The sequence below is a fragment of the Bubalus kerabau genome, chromosome 21, assembly GCF_029407905.1.
Source record: "Bubalus kerabau isolate K-KA32 ecotype Philippines breed swamp buffalo chromosome 21, PCC_UOA_SB_1v2, whole genome shotgun sequence".
In the NCBI taxonomy this organism is placed as follows: Eukaryota; Metazoa; Chordata; class Mammalia; order Artiodactyla; family Bovidae; genus Bubalus; species Bubalus kerabau.
Window position 1 is genome coordinate 46,313,030 of NC_073644.1, and position 26,006 is coordinate 46,339,035.

The 26,006-nt window shown below is 41.5% G+C and overlaps 1 protein-coding gene and 1 long non-coding RNA gene across 5 annotated transcripts in view; both read right to left on the reverse strand.

The window, feature by feature from the left end:
• Nucleotides 1–26,006, reverse strand: part of PTPN2 (protein tyrosine phosphatase non-receptor type 2) — a 129,555-nt gene that overhangs the window by 41,417 nt on the left and 62,132 nt on the right. For 2 of the 4 annotated variants that reach the window (XM_055559092.1, XM_055559091.1), the window contains 2 exons: nucleotides 5,972–6,062; nucleotides 5,312–5,428 (listed from right to left, as the gene is read on the reverse strand). In XM_055559092.1, coding sequence (XP_055415067.1) covers nucleotides 5,312–5,428; nucleotides 5,972–6,062 — 208 coding nt within the window. The remainder of the gene's footprint in view (nucleotides 1–5,311; nucleotides 5,429–5,971; nucleotides 6,063–26,006) is intronic. The other 2 variants (XM_055559094.1, XM_055559093.1) reach the window with 1 other exon arrangement.
• On the reverse strand, nucleotides 6,092–25,801 carry LOC129635880 (uncharacterized). The gene is made up of 3 exons (XR_008706509.1): nucleotides 25,737–25,801; nucleotides 8,958–8,975; nucleotides 6,092–6,725 (listed from the first exon to the last, which is right to left on the reverse strand). It is a non-coding gene; the product is annotated as an uncharacterized LOC129635880 (long non-coding RNA).

The window sequence follows — 26,006 nt, forward strand, 5'->3', positions numbered from 1 at the left end:
GCCAACAAAGGTCCTTCTAGTCAAGGCTATGGTTTTTCTGGTGGTCATGTATGGATGTGAGAGTTGGACTGTGAAGAAAGCTGAGCACCGAAGAATTGATGCTTTTGAACTGTGGTGTTGGAGAAGACTCTTGAGAGTCCCTTGGACTGCAAGGAGATCCAACCAGTCCCTTCTAAAGGAGATCAGTCCTGGGTGTTCTTTGGCAGGAATGATGCTAAAGCTGAAACTCCAGTACTTTGGGCACCTCATGCGAAGAGTTGACTCATTGGAAAAGACTCTGATGCTAGGAGGGATTGGGGCAGGAGGAGAAGGGGACGACAGAGGATGAGATGGCTGGATGGTATCACCAACTCAATGGACGTGAGTTTGATTGAACTCCAGAAGATGGTGATGGACAGGGAGGCCTGGAGTGCTGCAATTCAAGGGGTCGCAAAGAGTCAGACATGACTGAGCAACCGAACTGAACTGAAACATCAGCAGGTGAAACTATAACTGACTTGAGGAGTGAAGTAACTCAGCAAAACAAGAGCTCAGAAAGCTCCAGGACCTTTTAGTAGAGGCGACTGGAACAGTGTGGTCAGATGAAACAGTTGTCAGGGAGGTGTCGGGGGGGTGGTACTTGGCCTCTGGGGTCTGCTCTGTTCCCCGCCCCCCACCAAAGGACAATATGAAGTGGAAGCGGTGTTCGTGGACACCCTTGTTTTGTCCTCAAGTTTTAGAAAATGTTTGTAACATGTTATCATTAACAGTGACATGGGGCCTCCCCTGTGGTCTAGAGGCTGACTCTGAGCTCCCCATGAAGGGTGCCCAGGTTCGATCCCTGATCAGGGAACTAGATCCCACATGCCACAACTAAGACTCAGCAGAGCCAAATAAATTAATTAAATATTTTTTTTAACAAAACACAGTGATGTGACTGTTGGTGTCATCTCAAGTTACAGAACTTTCCTTCTGTTTGATATATGTTTTGTTCTTAATCAGGAGCAAGAATTGACTTTAAATAATCTTTATCCATCTATTGAGAAAAAGCCATAATAGACTGCTTTTTCTCCTTTACCTTGTTACTAAGATTAATTACATTTAAAGACTGTCTAATGCTAAGCCACTCTTGTATTCCTAAAACTAATACAGATATTGCCATATTCAGTTTGCTAACCTTTCTTTAGGATTTTTACATCTACATCCATGACGTAGATATGCATGTAACTTTTATTCCTCTTACTAAACTTTTCTGCTTTGGATATCCAAATTACCCATCTAGCAGCCTCACAAAAGAACTGGGGAATATTCTCTTTCTGTTCTCTGGGAGAGCTTTCATTATTATAAGACATGCCTGTTAAAACAGCTAGTCTCAGTGAATTCTCAATGCAAAATTGTTTATTAATTAATTTAACTTATTTAGCTGTCACAGGCCTCCTTAGACTCTATTTCTCCTTTAATCTACAATGGTAAATGCTATTTTTCCAGGAGTCTGTTCTACTTCTTCTAAGTGATCACATTTATTGCCATAATTGTTTACAGTAGTCTAGCTTTTAAAGTCATTTTACATCTGTATTTTGTTCCCCTTTTCTCCTAATACTATTTATATGCATCTGCCTCTGTCTCTCTGGTTTTTGTATATCTGTGTTATTTTTCTTATTCAATCTTGCTAGTTGATTAGTCTTATTAAGGAACCAACATTTGATTTTATTTGGTCCTGTGTATGGTCCCATTGATTTCCATTCTGCTTTTATTTTTGTATTATTTCCTTTCTGCTTTTTTTTTTTTTTGGTGTTTATCCTGTTACTTTTACTCTAAATTAGGTTAGACACTTAGCACTTTAATTTTCAACCTTCTGTTCTAATATAAACATTTAAAACAGTATTTTTTTACAGTACTGTTTTTGCTGCTTTATGCAAGTTTTGCTAAGTAGATTTTACCTATTGTTCATTTTTAAGTTTCCATTATGATTTCATCTTGACCCATGAATCATTTAGAAATCTTTAAATAAATCTCCAAATTTATAGGAATTTTTATCTTTTTATTAATAATCTATAATTTAATCATATTACGGTCAAAGAACATGGCCTGTAAGGCAGTAATTCTTAAACTGTGTCAAGATTTACTTTTACAGCCTAGTCAATGGTCCATTTATTACAAATATTCCATGCAGTCTTAGAAGAATGTGAATTCTCTAATAGCTAGACATAAGGTTCTATATTTTTCTTATTAAATTAAGCTTAACTGTGCAGTCTAAATCTTCTACTTCTTTACTACTATTTTGCCTTAAGAAATCTGTGAACATAGAATTATCAATGTCTTTCTGTAATCCTAGTCATTTCTGCCTTATATATTTACCTGGAGACTATTAGGTGAATACAAATGTCACAGCTGACACTGGCCTGTGCATTCAGAGAAGCTATGCCATTTCTTGAGATCTTTTTGTAGAAGGTGGAGAGCACAGAAAGCCTGAATCTTTTCCTTATTTCCTCCCCACCGAGTAATTTATTTAAAACGTGTGCTTATTGAGAATCTTGTTTTGCAGCAGTAAGAAACCATGGACTGTCTAACCTGCCACACACCTAGAATCTGAAGTCCATGTGTTACTTTAAATACTGAAGGATGAACCTTGAGGACATTATGCTGTGAGGAGTAAGCCCATCACAAGAAGAACCACTGTATGATTCCTTTTCTGTGAAGCATCTAAAGTGATCAGAGTCTGAGAAAAGAGGAAGCAGGATGGTGACAGCCAGGGGCTGGAGGAGGGGTGGCATTTCAGCCACACAAGATGACAAGACCTGTGGTCCAGCAACATGCATACAGCCACCAACATGGGTGACAGACACCTAAAAACTGCTAAAAGGGTAAACTTATGGTATGTGTTTTTATCACAAAAACAACAAACAAAAAACTATTCTTTCATGGCCAGAGAAAACAAAAGGCTGGGACTTCCTCTTATATCAAACAGTAAACTGGGATTTCTATGTGCAAAGCAAATAGTGAGGAAGATTTCAGAACCTGGCAGCTGTCTCTGACAGTACAAATACAATCCTCAATGAGATTACTACAACCTCTATTTTCTCAGTCAACCACCTTTCTGCCCATCTCTTCTACAATCACCTCATGGTTAACTGAGACAAATGAGGCATCTTTCAGTCACGGCAATTACACAAAGACTGTGGACTTCTTCAAATTCTATTTCAAAACACCCCTCTTTGAACATGCATCTCATATTCATACCTCCAAATGTAGTTTCAAGCTGGATACATAACAATTGTGTAAGGAATTTGTTTAAAAATACATTTCCAGACTTGGTGAATCAAAATTCAGAAAGATCTAAAACTCTGAATTAAGAAAACAACCAATTCTTTTTGATTATTTGCAAACATCATTGTCTGCTTTGCACTCAGTATTATCTTTTTTTCCACATGAGGTATTATCTATTTTTATTTCCTGTATGGATGGGAAAAATAAATGCTGGTTTAAAATAGACCATTTTATTAAAAAACAAAAGTTACTACCTTAAAAGCCATCCCTAACTCCCCAAGCAGAACTGAGCACCTCCCAACACATATAGCATAGCAGGTACGAACCCCCACACCGCACGTATACGGTGAGCGGGCAGGGCATGTGGACTCACGGTCCTTGCACACAGAGCAGGCATAGAGCTGGTTTTCAGTATAGGTTTTCTGAACAAGGCAACAACCATACAAGTCTATGTATGGAAATGATAGGATGACTTTCAATCAGGACAGGTTTGCCAGCACCACCTTAAGGGCTTTTAAAAAACACCTCTTCTGTCATCTGGATTTAGCAGGAGTCCCCAGTCTTCCCTGGTGGCTCAGATGGTAAAGAATCTGCCTGCAATGCAGGAGACCTGGGCTTAATCCCTGGGTTGGTAAGATCTCCTGGAGAAGGGAACAGCTACCCACTCCAGTATTCTTGCCTGGAGAATCCCATGGACAGGAGAGCCTGGATGGCTACAGTTGCTGGGGTTGCAAAGGGTCAGACACAACTTAGAGACTAAACAAGTCACCAACCAGACATGGGAACTGAATGGGAGAGAAGTATGGGTTTCCAGCTGCAGCAAGTGTGTGGCTAGTGGTCCAGTACGAATATGGGGTATAAGGTGGAAAGAGCAGGAGTAGGGCCAGGACTGAGGGATGTGGGAGGAATCCTGAGCCTGAGGTGGCCATGGGACAGCAAGACAGAGATAGGTCACGAGAAGTGGATGAATGGGTCTGTATCTGAGGAGACACAGGCTGCAGACAAGATCCGGAGCCATAAGCAGAAACATGGCAACTGAACTCACACAAGATGGGAGAGGGAGCAGGAGGGGCAGACAGAGTCCTCAAGTCGAAGACAACTGAGGAAAGAAGCTCTGAAAAGGGGTGATCGCCCAGAGGAGTGCCAGCAAAATTAAGACTGACGTGAGGAAGGAAGGCATGGCTGCCAATGTCAAAAATCACATAGGGATAAGAAAAGACAATGGCATAAAGTCCCTCACTGCAAGAGAAAACCAGAGAGTGAACAGCACTTCAGAATAAAAGTTTCCGTAGGGAGGCTGGGGTAAAACCAGGGGCTGAAGAGTGCATGGGTGATGAGGCTGGAGAGACAGACTGTGTGATGCATTCCTCCAGGACTGTATGTACATGTGTGGGCACACACGTGCCTGTGTCCACGTAGGTGACTAAGTCACAGCTGCAATGGATATGGGGGATGACGTCAGAAGACACTGGAGCACATGTGAATAATAAAGGAAGAGAGTTCTTAGAAAGAGGCTGAAGATGGGAGGAAGAGTAGTGCTGTGATGGCAGACAGGGAGGCCGGGAGAAGGCCCTGGGCACAGACATGCCCAGCACCCAGGCAGCTCGGAGGACGCCGCCCACGCTCGCCCACTGAAACCAAACTCGGGGAGTCCTGTGGCCAGTGAAGCCGCCTCAGGCAGTATGTGAAGGAGGCCTGCTGCTACTGCTAAGTCGCTTCAGTTGTGTCCGACTCTGTGAGACCCCATAGACGGCAGCCCACCAGGCTCCCCCGTCCCTGGGATTCTCCAGGCAAGAACATTGGAGTGGGTTGCCATTTCCTTCTCCAATGCATGAAAGTGAAAAGTGAAACTGAAGTCGCTCAGTTGTGTCCAACTCTTAGTGGCCCTATGGACTGCAGCCTACCAGGCTCCCCCGTCCATGGGATTTTCCAGGCAAAAGTACTGGAGTGGGGTGCCATTGCCTTCTCCGGAAGGAGGCCTCAACCAGGACAAAAATAAAATCACCTGAACACATTTTTAAAGCCCTGATATTACCACTGTTCACAAAACCATGTATGTGTGTACCCGCATGAGCACAGAGGAATCGAAATCCAACCACTGACAGATCTTGCTCAGGACAGGAAATCACCAGAGTGTGTGGCCTTGCGGGAGGAGAGCTTGATCTGTACCTGCAGGATCCAACTGAATTTAAAAGGACACACATTTACACAGACAAATACCAAAAGGATATAAACCTTAAAGTTTTTGTTTTTAAGTCATGGGAGTTTTCCCTTTACACATTTTTATGTTTTAAAACTTTTCTATAGTATGCACATACTACTTTTTCATTTTAGGGAGAAAAAGCAAGCTATACGAATAAATATTTAAATACTTATAAAAGCTATAGAATAATATGAAAAGTATATATATATGAGTACACATACATATATAATTATGATTATTTTGAAAAAACAAAAATCAAGTGGGAAAAAAAAGGTTGGTAGCAAATACATAAAGTAAATGGTGGCTGTGTTGAAGGAGGAGGTAATTACAGGCAATTTCCCCTCCTTCCACAATTTCATACCTCAAAAGTTTTCTTTAAAGAGCACGTATATATGTCGATACAAAAAAAAACCCCACCATGCTCATCAACCCTGACCCCAACATTTTCTGCCATGTCCTATGTCCTACAACAAACCAGCACACACACAAACACACACACGCCACCCCGCCATGAGTACTTACATGGGCTCACATCTCTGTATCTGTTTCGATTTCTGTTTTCAGGGAACTTGGCCACTCTATGAGGATAGTCATGGGACTCACTGCGAATTTCCTTAAAATAACAAAAACATATTTTAACATTTCTCTTAAACTTTATATAGCAAAAAGATAGTTTCCCAGCCTGTATAAAATAACTTTCACTGAGCACTTAGGACATGCCCAGCGCCTCTGTCAAGTCTCAGCACACCAATGGAAACACTGTCTCCCCCACTGTGTGTGTTGGGGAAACAGGCTAGGGGCTGAATGATCTACCAGGTCCACGGAGCTGACAGCCTGGGACCCCAGGGCTAGACACAGCCCTTCAAGCAGAAGGCTCTGTTCTCACACGCGTGCACTGCACTGCTCTGCTGTGCTCACACCCACAGCCACATTAAACAGTTCAGGTAACTACACTGCAAAGAAGGAATTTCAGGTCACCACACCACACTCCAAATTCCAAACTAAACTCTCCGAATAATATCTGCCTATACTCCAGAGTGTCAATCTTAAAATTGTAATCTATTTTGTTATCTTCAAGCCATATAACTGTTACTTTATTTTGAGCTCCAGAAATATTCTCATATCTTATTTTAGAGCCACAAATGCTCACTTCAGGACCCTTCTGGTTCTCGGCGTTCCACAACGGAAGATTCCGTGCCAGGATGCCTGCATGAGGCACTCAGCGACGTGGCGTGTCCATCATGATCAGCTTTTTTTCCCCACGTGGAACATTACCCTAAGAAGTCAGGTAAAAATAGAAGCATATCCCCTTTCCAGAAAAGGAGTACACATTAACAGCAAAGAATAATTTGGGCTTCTGCTCACACTACGACATGTGGAGAAACAGTATTTTAAAAATTAGGCACTAAGCAGTTTTGTAAATTAAGCATAAATAAGTTTATTCAAGATTTTCCCATGCCTGCCTGCCCCCACCCAACAGCCCCAGGACAAGTAACTTTCTAGCTCATCTTTTTACCCACTGGGTGTTCCAACAAGAATTGGGAACAGAGACCAACTCTCAGTGAAAGGAATCACAGCCTCATTGTGGAACAGGAAAGGGGGTGCATCATATGCTGGTGCAGCCCTTCTGGAAAATGCAATCTGCCATACACAAAGAAACAGAAACACACACACTACAATCATTGCCACTGACTTTGTTTGGTAGCTGGTTCTGAATTTCTCAATACCAGGAAACAGTAATAACTCTATCTCCTCCTTAACACTTCACATTTCTAATTCATACCTCGTTTCCTTTTTTAAAAAATTTTTTAATCAAAGGATAATTGCTTTACAGAATTTTGTTGTTTTCTGTCAAACCTCAACATGAATCAGCCATGGGTATAGATATATCCCCTCTCTTTTGAACCTCTCTCCCATCTCCCTCCCCACTCCACCCCTCTAAGTTGATACAGAGCCCCTGTTTGAGTTTCCTGAGCCACACAGCAAATGCCCCCTTGGCTATCTATTTTACATATGGTAATGTAAGTTTCCATGTTACTTTTTCCATACATTTCACCCTCTCCTTCCCACTCCCCATGTCCATAAACCTATTCTCTATGTCTGTTTCTCCATTGCTGCCCTGAAAATAAATTCTTCAGTACCATTTTTCTAGATTCTGTAAATATGCATTAGATATTTATCTTTCTCTAACTTCACTCTGTGTAATAGGTTCTAGGTTCATCCACCTCATTAGAACTGACTCAAATGTGTTCCTTTTTATGGCTGAATAATATTCCATTGAGAATATTACTCTAGAGAGTCCCTTGGACTGCAAGGAGCTCCAACTAGTTCATTCTAAAGGAGATCAGCCCTGGGTGTTCTTTGGAAGGAATAATGCTAAAGCCGAAACTCCAGTACTTTGGCCACCTCATGTGAAGAGCTGACTCACTGGAAAAGACTCTGATGCTGGGAGGGATTGGGGCAGGAGGAGAAGGGGACGGCAGAGGATGAGATGGCTGGATGGCATCACCGACTCAATGGATGTGAGTTTGAGTGAACTCCGGGAGTTGGTGATGGACAGGGAGGCCTGGCGTGCTGTGATTCATGGGGTCGCAGAGAGTCAGACACGACTGAGCTACTGAACTGAACTGACTATTCCACTGTGTATATGTACCACAACTTCTTTATCCATTCATCTGTCGATAGACATCTAGGTTGCTTCCACGTTCTTCTTATCTAATTGCATTGGCTAGAACCTTCTATTCAATGTCAAATAGAAATTATTTTTTTCTCTGATTTTGGAAGAACTACTTCTAAGGTTTAACCACAAAGTGCAATATTTGGTTTAGATTTCTGGTCAATATCCTTTTTCAGGTTAAGAAGGTTCCCTCAGTCTCCAGTTTACTGAATGCTTCTTTCATCATGATTGGGTGCTGAATTTTACTCAGTTTTCCCTGCATTCATGGAGATAATCATAAGTTTTCTCCTTTAATCTGGTAATGTGCTGACTTACAATAATAGATTTTCATTTAGATATGCATGGGCATGCATTTAAGGTTTCTCCATGTCTTTTTATGGCTTCATAGCTGATTTCTTTCTACTGCAGAATGATATTCTACTGTCTAGTCATACCACCATTATTTTAAGATGTATGCATCTACATATTTAAGTTGAATTGACCTCTAATTTTCTTGTCCCATACAATTTATTCAGTTTTAGTATCAAAGCTCTACCAGTCCCATACAGACTATTATTACCTTTCAGTTTCAAACACTTTTTCCATGAAAGCATATTATAACAAATTCCTGTGACTGAGTGAAAAGAGAAAAAAGCTTCATTTCTACCAATTAAAAAGTTTTAAAATGTCAATAAGTTTTATATGTAAAGCTAAACATATTCAGGTCTAGGCTTATATTTGTATAATTTCAAACACTACATGAAGAGTTGAAACACTACAGAGTACAAATAAATTTATATTCCAAATTAGTAACTGATGTAAAAGAAAAACATGAAAACTACCAAAACACACCTGTTTCTGTTGAGAGCTCTTCTGCATCAAATGCAGAGAAACAGTTGACAAAAATATGAAATTTTAACAACAGGCAGGAAAGGAGAGTGAAGAGATGCTCAGACATGATGCTGCAGGGGTGTGAACTGTTGTAATGTTTCTGTGAGAACAATCTGATATGGTTATAATTTGACCCACCAACTTTACCTCCAGGAATTTATATCACAGTCACACACCAGTGTAACAGGATGTTCACTGTCGTTAACAGTGGACATCTGCAGCAACCTCAGGGCCCATCAGGAGTGACATGGAGGTAAGGGGAGGAAGGGGGACAGGTGGGAACCAGGAAAGGGACACAAGCGCTACAACATGTGCGTGGGGGTCTCAAGCACACAGATGGTGAGTAGTTCCCACCTCCATCCATGCAGACACAACTGTGCCTGAGAACACAAGGCACACTTCTGGAAGGAGTCAAAGCATTAGTAACTTGTGGGGAGGAAGAGGAGGGTCAAGATTTATACCACTGTGTTGTGCTGTGCTTAGTCACTCAGTCGTGTCTGACTCTTTGCAACCCCAGGGACTGTAGCCCTCCAGGTGCCTCTGTCCATGGGATTCCCCAGGCAAGAATACTGGAGTGGGTAGCCGTCCCCTTCTCCAGGGGATCTTCCCAACCCAGGGATCAAACCCAGATCTCCCGCATTGCAGGCCGATTCTTTATCATCTAAGCCACCTTCAGAAAAATATAGGTAACAGGACACTCCATGTTCCCACCAGTAAGTTTAAACATTTGTTACCACTTTTTGCCATATTTGTTTCTAGCCTTTTTTAGGAAAGGAATAAAGCTCATCCTATACAGTTTTTCTCTATCCTGCTTCTCTCTCTTCTATGGTAACCCTCCATCCTTTCAACTATTTTTTTTACTGGAGACCTTCTGAGCCATTTAAATTTTTAACCATATGTTCACATATTCTTCAGTTTATATATTACTGATGCTTTAAAATAAACTAGCTAAAATACAAATAAATACTAGTATAATATCAGTCTTAATGCTAATGTGTAGTTTTAAAATCATATCAAAAAGTTGTTGCAATCCACAGACTGGGAGAAAATAGCTGCAAATCATACATCTGATATGGGATTAAAATTCAGCATATGTTAAAAAAAAACACCTCATACAACTAAAAATTACAACAAATTTTAAAAAGGGCATTCTACCAGCCCTTCTTCAATACTTGTTATGCCTATACAACTATTTTTCACAGTTAAGTCCATCTGTTCATTGCTGTTTCGTTTTTTTCTTGAAAAAACTTTTTTTGTGTATACTGTAATGAAACTGCTGATATGACAAAAGAAGAAAAAGGCAAGGTCCCAAGTATTGGGGTATGGAAGTGATCTTAATGTACAAAACACCAATTCAGTCACTCAGTAGTGTCCGACTCTTTCCAACCCCATGGACTGCAAATGTACATGTACAGGACACTGTAATGTACAAAACGCCACAAAATAGTCAAATGCTTGGGGTTAAGAAATACATTCGTAGGGATGGTATGGGGAGGGAGGAGGGTTCAGGATGGGGAACACATGTATACCTGTGGCGGATTCATTTCGATATTTGGCAAAACCTATACAATATTGTAAAGTTTAAAAATAAAATAAAATTAAAAAAAAAATACATTCATAACAAACACATTTTATTTTCTCAATTAATTTTTTAAAAAAGAATTCTACAGAGTCCAATCTCTCAAACTTCCAAAGCTATCATTATTATTTGTTCTCCTTTACCTTTAATTTCAGTGCATTTAGAAAAAACCCCTTCCCCCTTGTGGCTCAGCTGGTAAAAAATCCGCCTGGAATGCGGGAGACCTGGGTTCGATCCCTGGGTTGGGAAGATCCCCTGGAGAAGAGAAAGGCTACCCACTCCAGTATTCTGGTCTGGAGAATTTCAGGGACTATACAGTCTAAGGGGTCGCAAAGAGTTGGACACAACTAAGCAACTTTCACTTTCACTTTCCAGCACTTTAGAAAACAGCTGTAGAGGTATATACTAGCTGCTTGCTCCAATAGACTTTTTCTTACTAAACGTTTCTGAATGTAGTTTTTTGACTTACAACAAGCCCAATTAAAAGCTTGTATTTCCCAAACTCCAGTACAGCTAAGAACAGTCATGGGGCAGTGCTCTCTGGCCAATCAGTGGGAATAAGCAAAAATCACTTGGTAGGCTTGCAGGAGAGTTGTGAGCAAGAGGGCTGGCTCATTTGAGCACAGGCTCTGATGTGGGGGCGGCAAAGGGCAGGAGCTGTCCTGTGACCCTATGGTGACAGCACATTCTGAGGAAGGTTAGGCAGAATGAGAAGACGGTCATGGATGGCATGATGGAGCCACAGGAACAGGCCTGGACTCCTATCCCAAAAGGAAGTCCCCATTTGTTAAGTCAGCTGTGGCTTGATTTTCTTTTCTTTCCGAGCAGCTAAAGAACAGGTCTCGTAACTAATACAGACAACAGTGCCAAATCTCAACAGTAATCAGATCTGACACTGAGAACAGATTTTGAGGACCACCTAAGACATAAATATCAATATCCTCAGATATCAGGGAGAAATATCAATAATCTCAGCTATGCAGATGACACCACCCTTATGGGAGAAAGTGAAGAACTAAAGAGCCTCTTTATGAAAGTGAGAGTGAAAAAGTTGGCTTAAAGCTCAACATTCAGAAAACTAAGACCATGGCATCCAGTCCCATCACTTCATGGCAAATAGATGGGGAAACAGTGGAAACAGTGGCTGACTATTTTTGGGGGCTCCAAAATCACTGCAGATGGTGACTGCAGCCATGAAATTAAAAGGAAGCAAAGTTGGAGAAGAAACTTTTTCTTAAGTTTCCTTCCTTAATTGGAAGGAAAGTTATGACCAACCTAGACAGCATATTAAAAAGCAGAGACATTACTCTGTCAACAAAGGTCCATCTAGTCAAGGCTATGGTTTTTCCAGTGGTCATGTATGGATGTGAGAGTTGGACTATAAAGAAAGCTGAGCACCGAAGAATTGATGCTTTTGAACTGTGGTTTTCGAGAAGACTCTTGAGAGTCCCTTGGACTGCAAGGAGAGCCAACCAGTCCATCCTAAAGGAGATAAGTCCTGGGTGTTCATTGGAAGGACTGATGTTGAAGCTGAAACTCCAATATTTTGGCCACCTGATGCGAAGAGCTGACTCATTTGAAAAGACCCTGATGTTGGGAAAGATTGAAGGCAGGAGAAGGGGATCACAGAGGATGAGATGGTTAGATGGCATCACCGACTCAATGGACATGAGTTTGGGTAAACTCCGGGAGTTGGTGATGGAAAGAGAGGCCTGGCATGCTACGGTTCATGGGGTCGCAAAGAGCTGGACATGGCTGAGTGACTGAACTGACTGAGTAAGACATAAAAATAATTTTTAAGCACTTTGTGTACGCAATAAAATACTTGGTGTTTCTCAAAATGGGGAGGGGAGGGGAAGCGCTAAACCACCCCCCAGGTCTGCTATACTCAACACAGTATCCACTGATGTCCTCCTGCTGAAACATCCCCCTCCCACCACAGACAGAACCATGAACTGTGGCCCTAAGTACCGACCAAGGATACTTCTGTCAGTGGTAAACTTGTTAACCTGAGGTCTCCTGACCCCACAAAGTGCTGACAGCGGGCTGGCTGGCTCTGCTGCGGGGTCCTCTGTGCCCAGGAGGCCATCTAGCAGCAGCAGACCCTCCCCCATCTGTGACAACACATCCACCAATACCCAGCTGAGAACCACTGAGCTCATCTAACACCCAAGGCCACCTTTAATCAGAGGTAAATTTAAGTGGGGAAGATCTTTGTTTTAAAGAATTTAACCCCCCAAAATTTATATTCTATATGATTTTTGCTCAAAAAAGCTAGAAATAATTGACTTACTCATTATTTCTCTGTGGCAATGATCCAAAACATATCTAACTCATGCACAAAATGTCTTTCATGGAGTTATTTATGATGCTGAAAGGCTAGAGATAACCTGAATGTCCACTTCAGGGAAACAATATGAACCATGAACAAATCATGGCACATCCCATGCAGGCATTCCTGCCAGCAGTCACATAAACTCATACTCTCTTGGAATGGTAATACACAACATAAACAAAGGCATTAACAAATCAATAAATGGAACTGGGCTATTTGGGAGAACCTTTCATTTAGCTCCTCAGCTGTATTTCAAAGTTACTTGCACATGTGAGTTGACTATGTTAAGATTGACCAACATCTCCTTTTCCCAGGGATCTGATGCAAATCTGACCTGTTCTTCCCTAAAGATAACTTGTCTTGCTTTTTCTTTACCCTGAATACTTAGAAATGTCAGCAAAATGGAGCCAAGTTTTTATGCTTTTTAAATGTATTCCTGGTAAAAACTTTGACCTTGAGTTTCAAGGCTTTCTTTGGCTCAGAGATGTTCTTCACTATCTCCTCAGTTCCTGCTTCATCTGTCTCCTCTGTCCTCTCTTTCAGAACTTTAACCAGACATTTGAGAAATTCCTGTGCTTTAAATGCTCTCTTACTATTAATCTTTCTCCTAAATTCCTAAATGTGAGGTTTTTGTTTTTCAAGTTAACTTGGCATTCTGCACAATCTATTCTGCTAGGGAGTCCTAAATTTTTTTTACAGTCACATTTTATAACTTCAAGAACTCATTCCTGATCTCAGCTTATTTTATTTTTGCAATATTCTCTTGTCATATTGGGGATCTGAATTCCACTTTTCTCTCTTTTTTATACTATTTCACATGCCCTAAAGGACAAAGTTTCATTTTCTTCAAGTGCTGAGTTTTTCATATCTCTAATATTGTGTTTGTTCATCTCTACAGGAAAGTGCCCTTACCCAAACTTTTGTGGATGTTCACACTTTACTATCAAAATTCCCTAAGTCTCAAGTATGTGGGTGGGACCCTTCTCTAGTGTCAAATAATAACTTTTTTCCCCCTTATCACTGTGTTTTGGTCATTTCAATATGAAAGAACAACAACAAAAAAAAATCTTCTACTGCATGGGATTAAAGACCTAGAAAATCATATCCGTTTCTCATTTTCTGACTTTTCTTGCTGTCAATTTTTTTTCTTACTGTCAATTTTTACTGCTATTTGCACAACTGTGTCTGACAACTTTCTCTTTAAAATCAGACCTCAGACTTGAAATTATCAAGGAGCAAGTCTATTAAGTGCATAAGAAAAGCATGTTCACATTTAAAGAAAACACAGAAAGAGGATTTACATTTGCCTGAAGATGAGCAGGCTGAAGCCAAGTCAAGGAGCAGGGGAAGATGGGTCCAAGTAGACAAAATAGCTGTGCAAAGTCACAGACATGTGAACATACATAAGGAATGAATGAAGAATGACTGACTGGTGTCCTGCAAGAAGCATAAGCAACACAACACTTGTGGTGCACAAGAGAGAGAAATGCAAGACTGAAGGATGAGCAAGTGGCAAGAGATCAGACCATGCAGGCCTTTGTTCATGCTTCACTCACCCAACACACACACAAGACCCTACAAATTATGCAAATGGTGTTGTAAATGGACGGGCAGGGACAAGGAAAGATGGATTACTCTACATACAGTATAATAAAAGCAGTTATTCAGAAAAAAATTAATTGATCAGGAACAAGACAAGGATTTCCACCTTCATCACTTCTATTCAACACAGCAATGGATGTTCAACCTGAGAACGAGGCAAAACAAATATTAAGCAATCCAAGTTGGAAGGAAAGTTGATGAATTACCTCTACTCACAAAAGATGTGATCTTATGTGTAGAAAAACCTAAATAATCCACAAAACAACTGTTAGAGCTAATACACATTCAGAAAAATTGCAAAACACAAAATCAACACACAAAAATCAGCTGTTTCTACATACTAGCAATGAACAATCCAAAAAAATGAAATTAAGAAAACATACCCGTTTATAATAGACTGAAAAGGAATAAAACACTTAAGAATAAACTTAACCAAAATGGTGAAAGATCCGTACTCTAATAACTATAAAAGATGGCTGAAATAAATTAAATAGAACCCAAACAAAATAGAAAGCTACCTCATGCTTGTCGACTGGAAGACAGTATTAAGATGACAAAACGATAAGAAGTGATTTTTCAATGCAATCCCTATCAAAATCCCTATTTGTTCAATGTAATACTGATCAAAATTCCAATGACAATTTTATAGAAACAGAAAAACTCATCCCAAAATTTATATGAAAAGTCAAGGGATGCAGAAAAGCCAAACAATACTGAAAAAGGACAATAAAGCTGAAGCAATCACACTTGCCTGATTACAATATTTATAGAGCTACAGTCATCAACCCCATGTGGTATGCCAAAAAGACAGACACAGATGAGTGGAATAGAAGAGAGTTCAGAAATAACCCTCAAATCTGTGGTCAATTGATTTTCAACAAATGGGCCATGATCATCCAACACAGAAGGGACAGTCTTTTCAAAAAACAGTGTTGGGAAAACTGGACAACCACATGCAAAAGAATGAAGTTGGATTTTTACAATACACTTCACAGAAAAATTAACTAAAAATGGATCAAAGACCTATTTATAAGAGCCAAACATAAGAAAATCTTAGGAGAAAACGTAAGGTTTGAAAATCTTCATGCTCTTGAATTTGGAAAAGGTATCCTAAATTATGACACCAAAAGCACAGGCAACAAAGCAAAAACAGGTGAACTGGATGTCATCAAAATTGAAGACTTACTTGTATAAAATGACACTATCTAAAGAGTAAAAACCCACAGATTGGGAAAAAATATTTATATATAATATATCTGATGAGATATTAATAACCAGAATATATAAAGAACTCCTACAATTCAACAAAACAAAAATTAAAAAATAGGCAAAGACAAATACTAGCATGGACAAAATCTGAAATACCAACAACACCAAATGATAACAAGAGTGTGGAGCAACAGAACTCTCATTCACTGCTGGTGGGAATACAAAATGGTTCAGCCATTCTGAAAGACAGTGTGGTGCTTTCTTACAAAACCACACAAACTCTTAACATATGATCTAGCAATCAGGCTCCTCGGTATTTACCCAAAGGAGCTGAATACTTATGTCCACATAAAAACCTGCACATGGATGTTTCTATCAGTTTTATTCATAATTGCCAAAACTTGGAAGCAACCAGTATGTCCTTCAAAGGCTGAATGGATAAATAAACTGTGATACACCCAGATAACAAAATATTAATCAGTGTGAAAAAGAAATGAGCTATCAAACCATGAAAGACATGGACAAACTTTAAATGCATATTTCTAACTGAAAGAAGCCAACCTGAAAAGGCTACATACTGTATGATTCCAACTATATGACATTCTGGAAAAGGCAAAACTATGGGGACAATAAAAGATGAGTGGTTGTCAGGGGTTGGAGGGATGACAAGGTGGAGCACAGAGGATTTCTGAAAATACTCTGGATGATGGCACAGTGATGGACAGAGGTCATATAATACATTAGTCCAAACACACCAATTATACAACACCAAGAGTGAATCTTAATGTTAAACTATGGATCTGGATGATTATTGTCAGTGTAGGTTCATGGATTGTAACAAATGTACCACTCTGGTGGGGAACGCTGATAATGGTATGGGGCCAGGGGTGTATATAAGAAATCTCTGTCTTCCTCTCAATCCTGCTGTGAACCTGAAATGACTCCAGTAAAGTCTTAATTAAAAACAAACCAAAAAAGGGCAAAGGACTGGAATAGTCATTTCTCCCAAGATATAGAAACAGTCAATAAGCACATGAAAAAGATGTTCAACATCCTTAGTCATGAGGGAAATGCAAATCTAAACCTCAATGACATAACTACTAGGCAGGACCATAATTTTTAAAATGGAAAATAAAAAGTGTTAGTGAGGATATGAAGAAAGCAGAATTCTCAAACATTGCTGGTGAGAATGTAAAATGTTGCTGCCACTGTGGAAAACAGCTTAGCAGCTCTTCCATGTTAAATATAGAACAAAGGTCCGTCTAGTCAAGGCTATCTTTTTCCAGAGGTCATGTATGGATGTGAGAGTTGGACTGTGAAGAAAGCTGAGCGCCGAAGAATTGATGCTTTTGAACTGTGGTGTTGGAGAAGACTCTTGAGAGCCCCTTGGACTGCAAGGAGATCAGCCCTGGGTGTTCTTTGGAAGGAATGATGCTTAAGCTGAAACTCCAGTACTTTGGCCACCTCATGCGAAGAGCTGACTCATTGGAAAAGACTCTGATGCTGGGAGGGATTGGGGGCAAGAGGAGAAGGGGACGACAGAGGATGAGATGGCTGGATGGCATCACCAACTCAATGGACGTGCATTTGAGTGAACTCCAGGAGTTGGTGATGGACAGGGAGTCCTGGCGTGCTGCAATTCATGGGGTCACAAAGAGTCTGACAGGACTGAGCGACTGAACTGAACTGAACCATATTATCCAGCAATTCTACCTGTAGGTCCAAACCAAAAGAATTAAAAACAAGGACTCCAGGACTTCTCTGGTGGCTCAGCGCATAAGAATCAGCCTGCCAATGCAGGCAACTCGGGTTTGATCGCTGATCTGGGAAGATCCCACACACCAAGTGCACCACAACTACTGAGCCTGTGCTCTGGAGCTCAGGAGCCACAACAAGAGAAGCCACTGCAATGAATGAGTAGTCCCTGCTTAACGCAACTAGAGAAAGCCTGTGCACACAACAAAGACCCAGACCAGTGAAAAAACAAAAAACAAAAAACAGGGATGCCAATGAATACTTGCACACCAATGTTCACAGCAGTATTATTCACAAGAGCCAAAAGGTGGAAACAATCCAAACATCCATTAGCAGACAAACAAAATGTGGTATATCCATACAAAAAAAATTATTCAGCCATAAAAACAAATGAGGCTGCTACAGATGACATTGTTCAACCTTAACAACATCATGTTCAGTGAAATAATTCAGATACAAAGAGAAAAGTACTACATGGGCCCATGTGTATGAAGGATGTAGAGAGGCAGATTCATAGAGCTCAAGTAAAGGAGAGGTCACCAGGGACTGGGAGAGGAGGAAATAGGGAGTTACTGCTTACTGGGGACAGGGTTTCTGTTCAGGGTGCTGAAAGGGTTTGGCAAATGGGGATGATGGCTGCACAGCACTGTAAATGGAATAAATGACTCTGAATTGTATACATTAAAATGGTGAAAATGGCAAATTGTTACTTACATTTAACCACAGAAACAATTTGATACGGTGTCTACCTCATTCCTCATACCAAAATCAAGCCCTGGTTGAACAATGATTCAAACGTAAAAGAAATAAAACCATAAAATTGTTGAAAAACATTGGAGAAAGTTTTTTTGTAATCATAGAACAGAGAAAGCCTCTCTGAGCTATGGCACAATAACTTAGAAAAGGCTGATAAATCTCATTTCATTAATATTTAAATTTTCTACATGAAAAACTATCATAAATAAGGGCAAAATATATTTTGAAAAATATTACAAATAAATATTACCATTATGAATATAATTTGAAAAAATATTTGTAATATATGACAAAGGTTTAACTTCCTTAATATGTAAAGAGCTCTAACATACCAGAAAGGGAAAGGAAATACAAGTGACTTTTAAAAGTAAGCACTGTTAAACTTCATTCATAAGAAAAGAACTGCAAAATACAACAACAGTAAAACCATTTTCCACCTCATGAACAAAGATTAAAAACTAGGCATACAAAGGTGTAGGAAACCAGGCACTTTCCTACACTACTGACACGGACATGTGTGTACATGCTGTTTGCAGCACTGCTCGTAACAGCTAATGGCTAGAAATAACCTACATGTGCACAGATGAATGCTTAAATAATGAACACTGTTTAGCTGTTAAAATGAACACATGAGATCTATATGGAAGGATTTTCTATATGTAAGAGAAAAATCAAGGTGTAAAACAGTATGCTAACATTTGTTTTAATGGTGCTGGACAAAGAGAGGGAGGGAGAGGGGAGGCAGGCAGGCAGGCAGGTAAAGATGGGTGTGAATGGAGAAGCACAGTGATTGCCCACAGGAAGGAACCAGGAAAGGTAGGAGCAGTGACTTGCTCTTGCATTGCATGCCCTTCTATACTTTTCTCATTCTTGCCATATTCCTGAAACCCCAACCAAGCCATTTACTTATTCAGGTATTAAAACACAAGCTCTAGAATTCAGTACTGGATTCCTATCTGGACCTGCTGGTTAACTGCAGCATACATCTGGAGAAGCTGAATCTCAGTTTTTCTCATGTGCGACCACCTGTGAGATAATCCACATGAAGTTACATAGTATCTGTCTGATACAAAGGAGGAGGTTCAAGCAAGATAAGCTCTTTTATTCTTATTAAACTTTTTTACTCAAAGAGGGCCTCTCAGAAAGCATGATACACAGCAGGACATACACCAGGAGGAATCTGATCTCCCCAGACAGTGAAGGGCACTCTCAGAGCCATAACCAAGCCTGAACACTCTTAAGTAATGGAGTTTGAAGGATGTGAGACACTTAGCTTCACACTTCACTGTGTCCATCCACAGGACCTTCATACAGAGTACAGGCAAAAACATCTGACTAATAAAGAGAACACTGAGCCATCATATAATTCAGGATTCCCTTAGGGATCTTAAGTATAAAGGAAGAAATTTTGGTATTTCTCCCATAATTACAAACAACCAATTTGGGATTATCTTAAAGATTTTTTTTTCCTTATAAAATTAACATCTCTTTTCCCATTTCCTAAATTCTTACTTGCTGTTCCATCACAAGAGCTCAGGATAGAATATTCTACAGTACAAGGGTACATTTTCCATATACTATGTAAAAAAAGCTATGTACCAAGTACTAAAATATGGTTTAATATTGTGTAATTTTCTTACCCTGATATTACAGTAATAGGGATTTCAAAAAATAAAAACTTATGATTTGAATGCAATGCAGGAGATCCTGTTTCGATCCCTGGGTGGGGAAAATTCCCTGAAGGAAATGGCAACCCTAAGCCTGGCAGGCTACAGTCCATGCAGTCACAAAGAGTCAGACACGACTGAGCAACTAACCTAACATCACATCACCTACATTTTGTAATTTCATTGGTTGAGACAGTTGCCACTGTCATGGAGAACCTGGACTGTCTGAGGTCCCAACCTTAACTAGGAGGAGCGGACTACCGTCCAGGAACCTTACTCCAGCCCACTTTAAGAACTCCTGGAAGCACGACTAAGCAAACTGTCAAGAGGAAATGATAGCTTTCAGAATACAAAACTGTTTGAATACAGTGAAAGAAACAAAGTAATTCAGCATGAGACTTTCTCTAGAGGAATGCAGGCAGTGTGATACAAAGTTATCAGTGATAGAGACATGAGCCAAACAAAGGGACAGAACAATGAGCTTATTAAGTTAGAGTACTGGGTGTGAAAGAGTAGGAGCATATTAAAACAAACAAACAGAAAAGATGCCAGAAATCCACAGACACAAGTTTCCTGGAAGTCAGCAATCCCAATGGTCCTCAGGGCCTATGATGCCCTTGAAATCATACACCAAATCTAGGGGAATTGTACGTATGTGGTCATGTCTCTTGTTCACAGGTTTTATCTTGCTGCGTGTCTAAATGTGTCCACGATCATTAAAAGCAAGGATTTCACTGTTTACTACACCATAAATACTACATTAAATTATCACTATACTCAATACATTTAAAATAGCACTGTACTAATTTCAGACAACAGCCCAGCAAGGCAGAACATCATCCCAACTAAGAACGTAACAGAAAAGCTTAATATTCCACTCAGAACAGCAGAGTCAGAACTCACATGCTGTAACACTAGCCGGCTGAACCATATTTGTTCCTTGGCTATCAGCTGCTATGTTGTAATGGTATTATCAAAGGTTCTAATAAACTAGTAGGTTTAAATATTCTCTGCCCCTAACAGTTTACCAGTAAGAAATAAAAATTTTAATGGCACGACCAACAGGGAACAGAGTGTGGAGAATCTAGGTAAGAATTTCCAGGGGAAACAAATCATAGGAATGCTAAGAAAGTGAAGAGCATTTAACTTAATTTAGCACTTATGTAAATTTTAATTCTGCTTTCCTAGATTTTATCTATGGTTTACTCTCTGGAGAGAGAACAGAATAAGAAAACAAAGCAATCAAGCAGGGGATCAGAACTGCAGGAAGAGACACCAAGAGCTGAGCTACAGACTTCCTCAGCCTTGGTGGCTAAGGCTCTGTGCTTCTTAGTGGCTAGCTACTTCCTAGTGTTAGTGGCTAAGGCACTGTGCTCCCAATGCAGGAGGCCTGGGTTCGATCCCTGGTCAGGGAACTAGATCCCACAGGCAGCAACTAACTGTTCGTATGCCACAACTAAAACTCGGTGCAGCCAAACAAATCAATAGATACATTAAAAAAAAAAAAAAAAAAAGAACTGTGACAGTTTTCCAGCAGGGAATAACAAATTCTTGTGGATACTAATGATCTAGGAGAAACCAAAAAGGGTTACTGGAGATTCTGTTTTAAAGTCAATACCCTGAACAAGAGCAAGCTAGAAAGTGCAGGGCCAATGCAGCCATCTGGAATTCCATGATTCTAGGTATCCATAACCTAGAGAACTAGGCTTCTTCCTAGGTGGCTCAGTGTAAAGAATCCGCCTGCCAACGGAGGAGACCCAGAAGATGTGGGTTAGATCTTGGGGCTGGGAAGATCCCCAGAGGAGGAAATGGCAACCCACTTCAAGTATCCTTGCCTGGGAAATGCCATGGACAGAGGATCCTGGCGGGTTATAGTCCATGGGGTCAAAAAGTCAGACACAACTCAGCACCATGAACACAACCTACAGAACCTGTCAAAGGCGAAACAGTACTGTTTCCAGTTCTATATCCTTCACCAGGGTATCATTCTCCGGGTTGCTTTTCCTTAAAATGGTGGTTCTGACCGTCTGAGGAATCAGAGAGTTCCATTTAAGAATCTGACCAAAGCCCTGAAATCCCCTAGAAACCACATCCCCAGGAGCATTCGAATAAGTTTGCAGTTTCAGGGCACTTGGAAATCCCTTTCCAGTCTGATCCATGGGTCCCAGACGTGGTTTTCAAGGCCTCCAGTCCCACAAGGACCAACCTATTATAGCACATCCCACTCTCTCCTGCCATCGAAAATGTCATGATTCTTTCAGCGCCACTGTCTCAAGCAGATCATAAAGGAAGCAACAGAGGCTGTCATGCTGGCAGAGCAGGGCAGGCTGCAGTGAGACTCAGGAGCACAGGCTGTGAGTTCCTAGTGGATGTGGTAACCCTACAGCAGTCACAACATCGTGCTAGACGGGGTCACCTCAGTGGCAAGTGAAGAGCTGGAAGAACCAAGGTGCTGACATCTCACAGTAGTACTTTTGTTTAGTGAATGCTAACTGAGCATCAGGCACACCTTAGGCTACAGGCAGATGGTAGGGAAACAAAGGAAAATGACGCAGTCCCCAAGGAACTACAAGGACTGGCGGACAGGTGTACAACAATGGGATTCATATGCTAATGAAAGAGCATTCAGAATCAAAGAAGGAACAAATAGCTTTGCCACAGTGGCGAAGTGGTAAAGAATCTGCCTGTCAATGCACGAGATGTGGGTTCAATACCTAGGACGGGAAGATCCCCTGGAGAAGGAAATGGCAACATACTTTTCCTGCTTAGAAAATCCCATGGACAGAGGGGCCTGGTGGGCTACAGTCCACAGGATCACAAAGAGTCAGACATGACTGAGCGACTAAACAACAACAAAATGACTGATGTCTAGTCTTGAAGACATTTTCCAAGACAAGTAAGGTAGGCAGAGAGTATGTCCAACTTGTCCAGTATGTCCAGGCAGACTCCAAGGTGTGAAAACACAAGTGATTCTGAAGGAAATCAAGGAGTTTAATACGGCAGCAAGCCCTGAGTACTTTCATTAAGGCTGGCAGAACATGGAACAGATACCTCAAGGGAACAGTTTTAGAACAAGACAGCTTTGATTTTTCCTCCACACTGGCTGCCAAGGTAAGTACTAGAAGAATGGAGTTCATTTGATATTTTACTTCTAAAAATCAGCTGACTCACAAATGATAAAAACTGCTCTTACTCTGACAATATTTGAACCATGAATTTCTATTGAAGAAAAATGACCAGTTAAGTATTCCACAAACTCTGATTAATTACCCGAATTCTTCCTGAACTACCACTTACAAGAAACATTACTCCATAACTTAGCTTTTGCCACTTCCCTACAGTTTTACTCTCTTCCCCGAAAGGCTCACACAATTCCATTCCTTTCCTCTGCCCTTCTAATGCCCCTGCTGATTCACATGGCAATCAGCAGCAACGAGGGAAAGGCAGAAAGGGATCGTGAACATTTCTCAAAAAGCTAGAATTAACCTCGGACTATATTAATGCTACTAGCTTGTCGATTAGACCAAATTAGACCTTTCCAGCAATCTCACTTCTGCCAGCCGCGCCCATTCACAGCAAGGCTTTCCACACTGTGCTCCTGGTCCCATCAGCCCCTGCTTCCTGAAGCTTCTGGCTCCACTATTCATCCCTTCTCTTTCTTCAATCTCCAACCTATCTCTTTAGCCTCCCCCGCTCCTTCCGGATCATGCAAACCATCAAGTCACCCTACTGTGGTAGGAAGTCGGTGTTCAACAAACACATATTAAGTGCCCACTAGATAGATGCATGTCCTGCAGGAATCCTGATGAGGCACTGAACACAAGCAACCAAGAGTGAGCTCCAATCCAGTCATTCGCTCCCAGAAACCTCCCATGTCACAAGTTACCTTGTAAAAGCAACTGTTCAGAGAGGGCAAAAAGGAGTAAGGGGCCAGAGTTCAGACTAAAAATAATACATCTCCTTTTCTTACAGGACTTTGACTGATAAGGTATAAAGTAAAAGTCCTCACACACTAAAAGCAAGTCTAGCTCTTAGTTCTAGTCAGTTTTTTTTTTTTGCTCAACAACAAAGCCTTTCTTTTCCTAGCCAAATTAGTATTGCCAAAAAAAGCACAACTCTTCTCAAACGTTATCATCAACATACCCTCTGCTGTGATCTACAAAGCAGAAAGTCCACTGAAACACTTTTTCCTACTCAAACAACAGTGGTTTGCTTAATGGAAACTGCTGTCCTGAAGTCCTGTGCTTCTGCATCACAGCCAATGCCCGGCCTTGAAAGGGGTGGCCATAGGTACATCCAGGGGATCCCACCCTGCCAGGGAGGGCCGGGAAATCACCCCCCTCCTCGAGGAAGTGAGAATCCAAGGACGAGGAGGAGGTAGTTAAGCAAAGGTGGGAAGAAACAGGGAAAGAAAAGTTGTGCGCAGGCAAAGAGAACTGTCGCTACAAAGGTCTTAAGAGGACAGACAGCACATTTCAAGGGGCAGAAGAAACCAGTAGAAAAGTGGGAAGAAAGACACATGGGGAGACAAGACCCGTGGTCTCAGGAGCTGTGGCAGGGGTTTCAAGGCACCATTCCAGCTCTGTCCCCCATCTGACTTCTGTTTTCCACTCAAATTGCTCTCTTTAAGGAACCTGTTGATCTTTGAGACATTAACTCAATGGGCCTCTTGGATTGTGACCTTGTTGATGCCCACTACAGCACATGCCTACTGACCATCAGCTCCCTCCACACCCACCACCGATCTACTCCCACTCCTAAGGCTATTCCTCTCTAGTCTTTTTGCAAACTTCCCTTTCTCTACCTGTGTCCTTAAAAACTGTTGTCTGTCAAGATTCTGTCCTTGGCCTTCAGCATTTCCAAACCATCTGCATGATTTTTACTGACCTAACTAAAGCTCTTGTCCATCCCTTAGGAAAAAAATAAAAATGAAGAGCTTTGACCAACCCACTAAAGGACTCCTAGGCAGAAGCCCATGAAGAGTTTCCTGAACTCCATGCCACTGAATACAATTTTTAGTGGATATAAATGCATTTTTCTGATGAGATGAATTATAGTTCTCATGGAATATTCAAGGGTACTTACTAATGAAAACAAAAAAAGTCAAAAGTGCTTTATCAAAATGTCCAGGTGAATGAAGCTGTAGCAAGCACCACCTCTTCTTCAACCTGGATTCTGATAAACTGCCTGCAACCTGGGGACAGTCGTCTCTTTTAATACAAATGTAACTAGAGAAGACACAGCTGGCAGCCTCTCACATAAAGCTTCCTACGAGAATCCGCATTTAAAACTTCCTATTACTGGGAAAATCCTTACCAGTATTCTTTGCAGTGAGTACCCAATTCTAACGCACGCTGACCCACGTGGATCAGGGTATTTATTACACGTCCTGCTAACGTGCTCAAGAAGAAAACGTTACATTACGAACATAATGACAAGAGGAACTTTCATCTAATTAAACGGGAAGGGGGAAAAACCCGGGAGCAAGTAGATTTACAGGAAAGCCCTTTTTGTCGTCTGACTGTACAGAGAGCGACCTGAGGAGCCAGAACAGCATTTACCTCACACCACTCACTATAATCCTGGGAACAACATGCAATGATTAGCAGGAGGGAGCGGACAACTAGATTATTTGAAGACATAAAATGAAGTTCTACTCGCACAGAAAAGGTCCGTGGTTGAGTCGGGAGACCGTCCCAGGGCACGTCTCCCCGAGGAGACCAGAAATCACGCCAGGCGCCGGCGTCCGCAAAGCCGCCTCAGGACGTGCGGAGACCCGACCCCGCCGGCCCGGCCTGGGGTCGCGCGGCAGCCCCTTGGAGCCTCCCCTAACTCACCGAGCTCCTTCCGGAAAGCTCTAAGGGGGCGACCGCGCGCCGAAGGCGCTCAGGCAGCCGCGAGCCCACCGCCCAGCCACGGTCCCGCGACCCTCCCAGGACCCCCGACCCTCAGCCGCCCCCTGCCCTGTCCCGGCCACGCCCACACCCGCCACCGGCACCGCCCCTCGGAGCCCACTGCGCCTGCGCGCATGCGGCCTCCCCCACCCCGAGCGCCGAAGCGCAGAGGCCCTGGGCGGCGCAAGCGCGCCGCCACTTCCGCCCCAACGG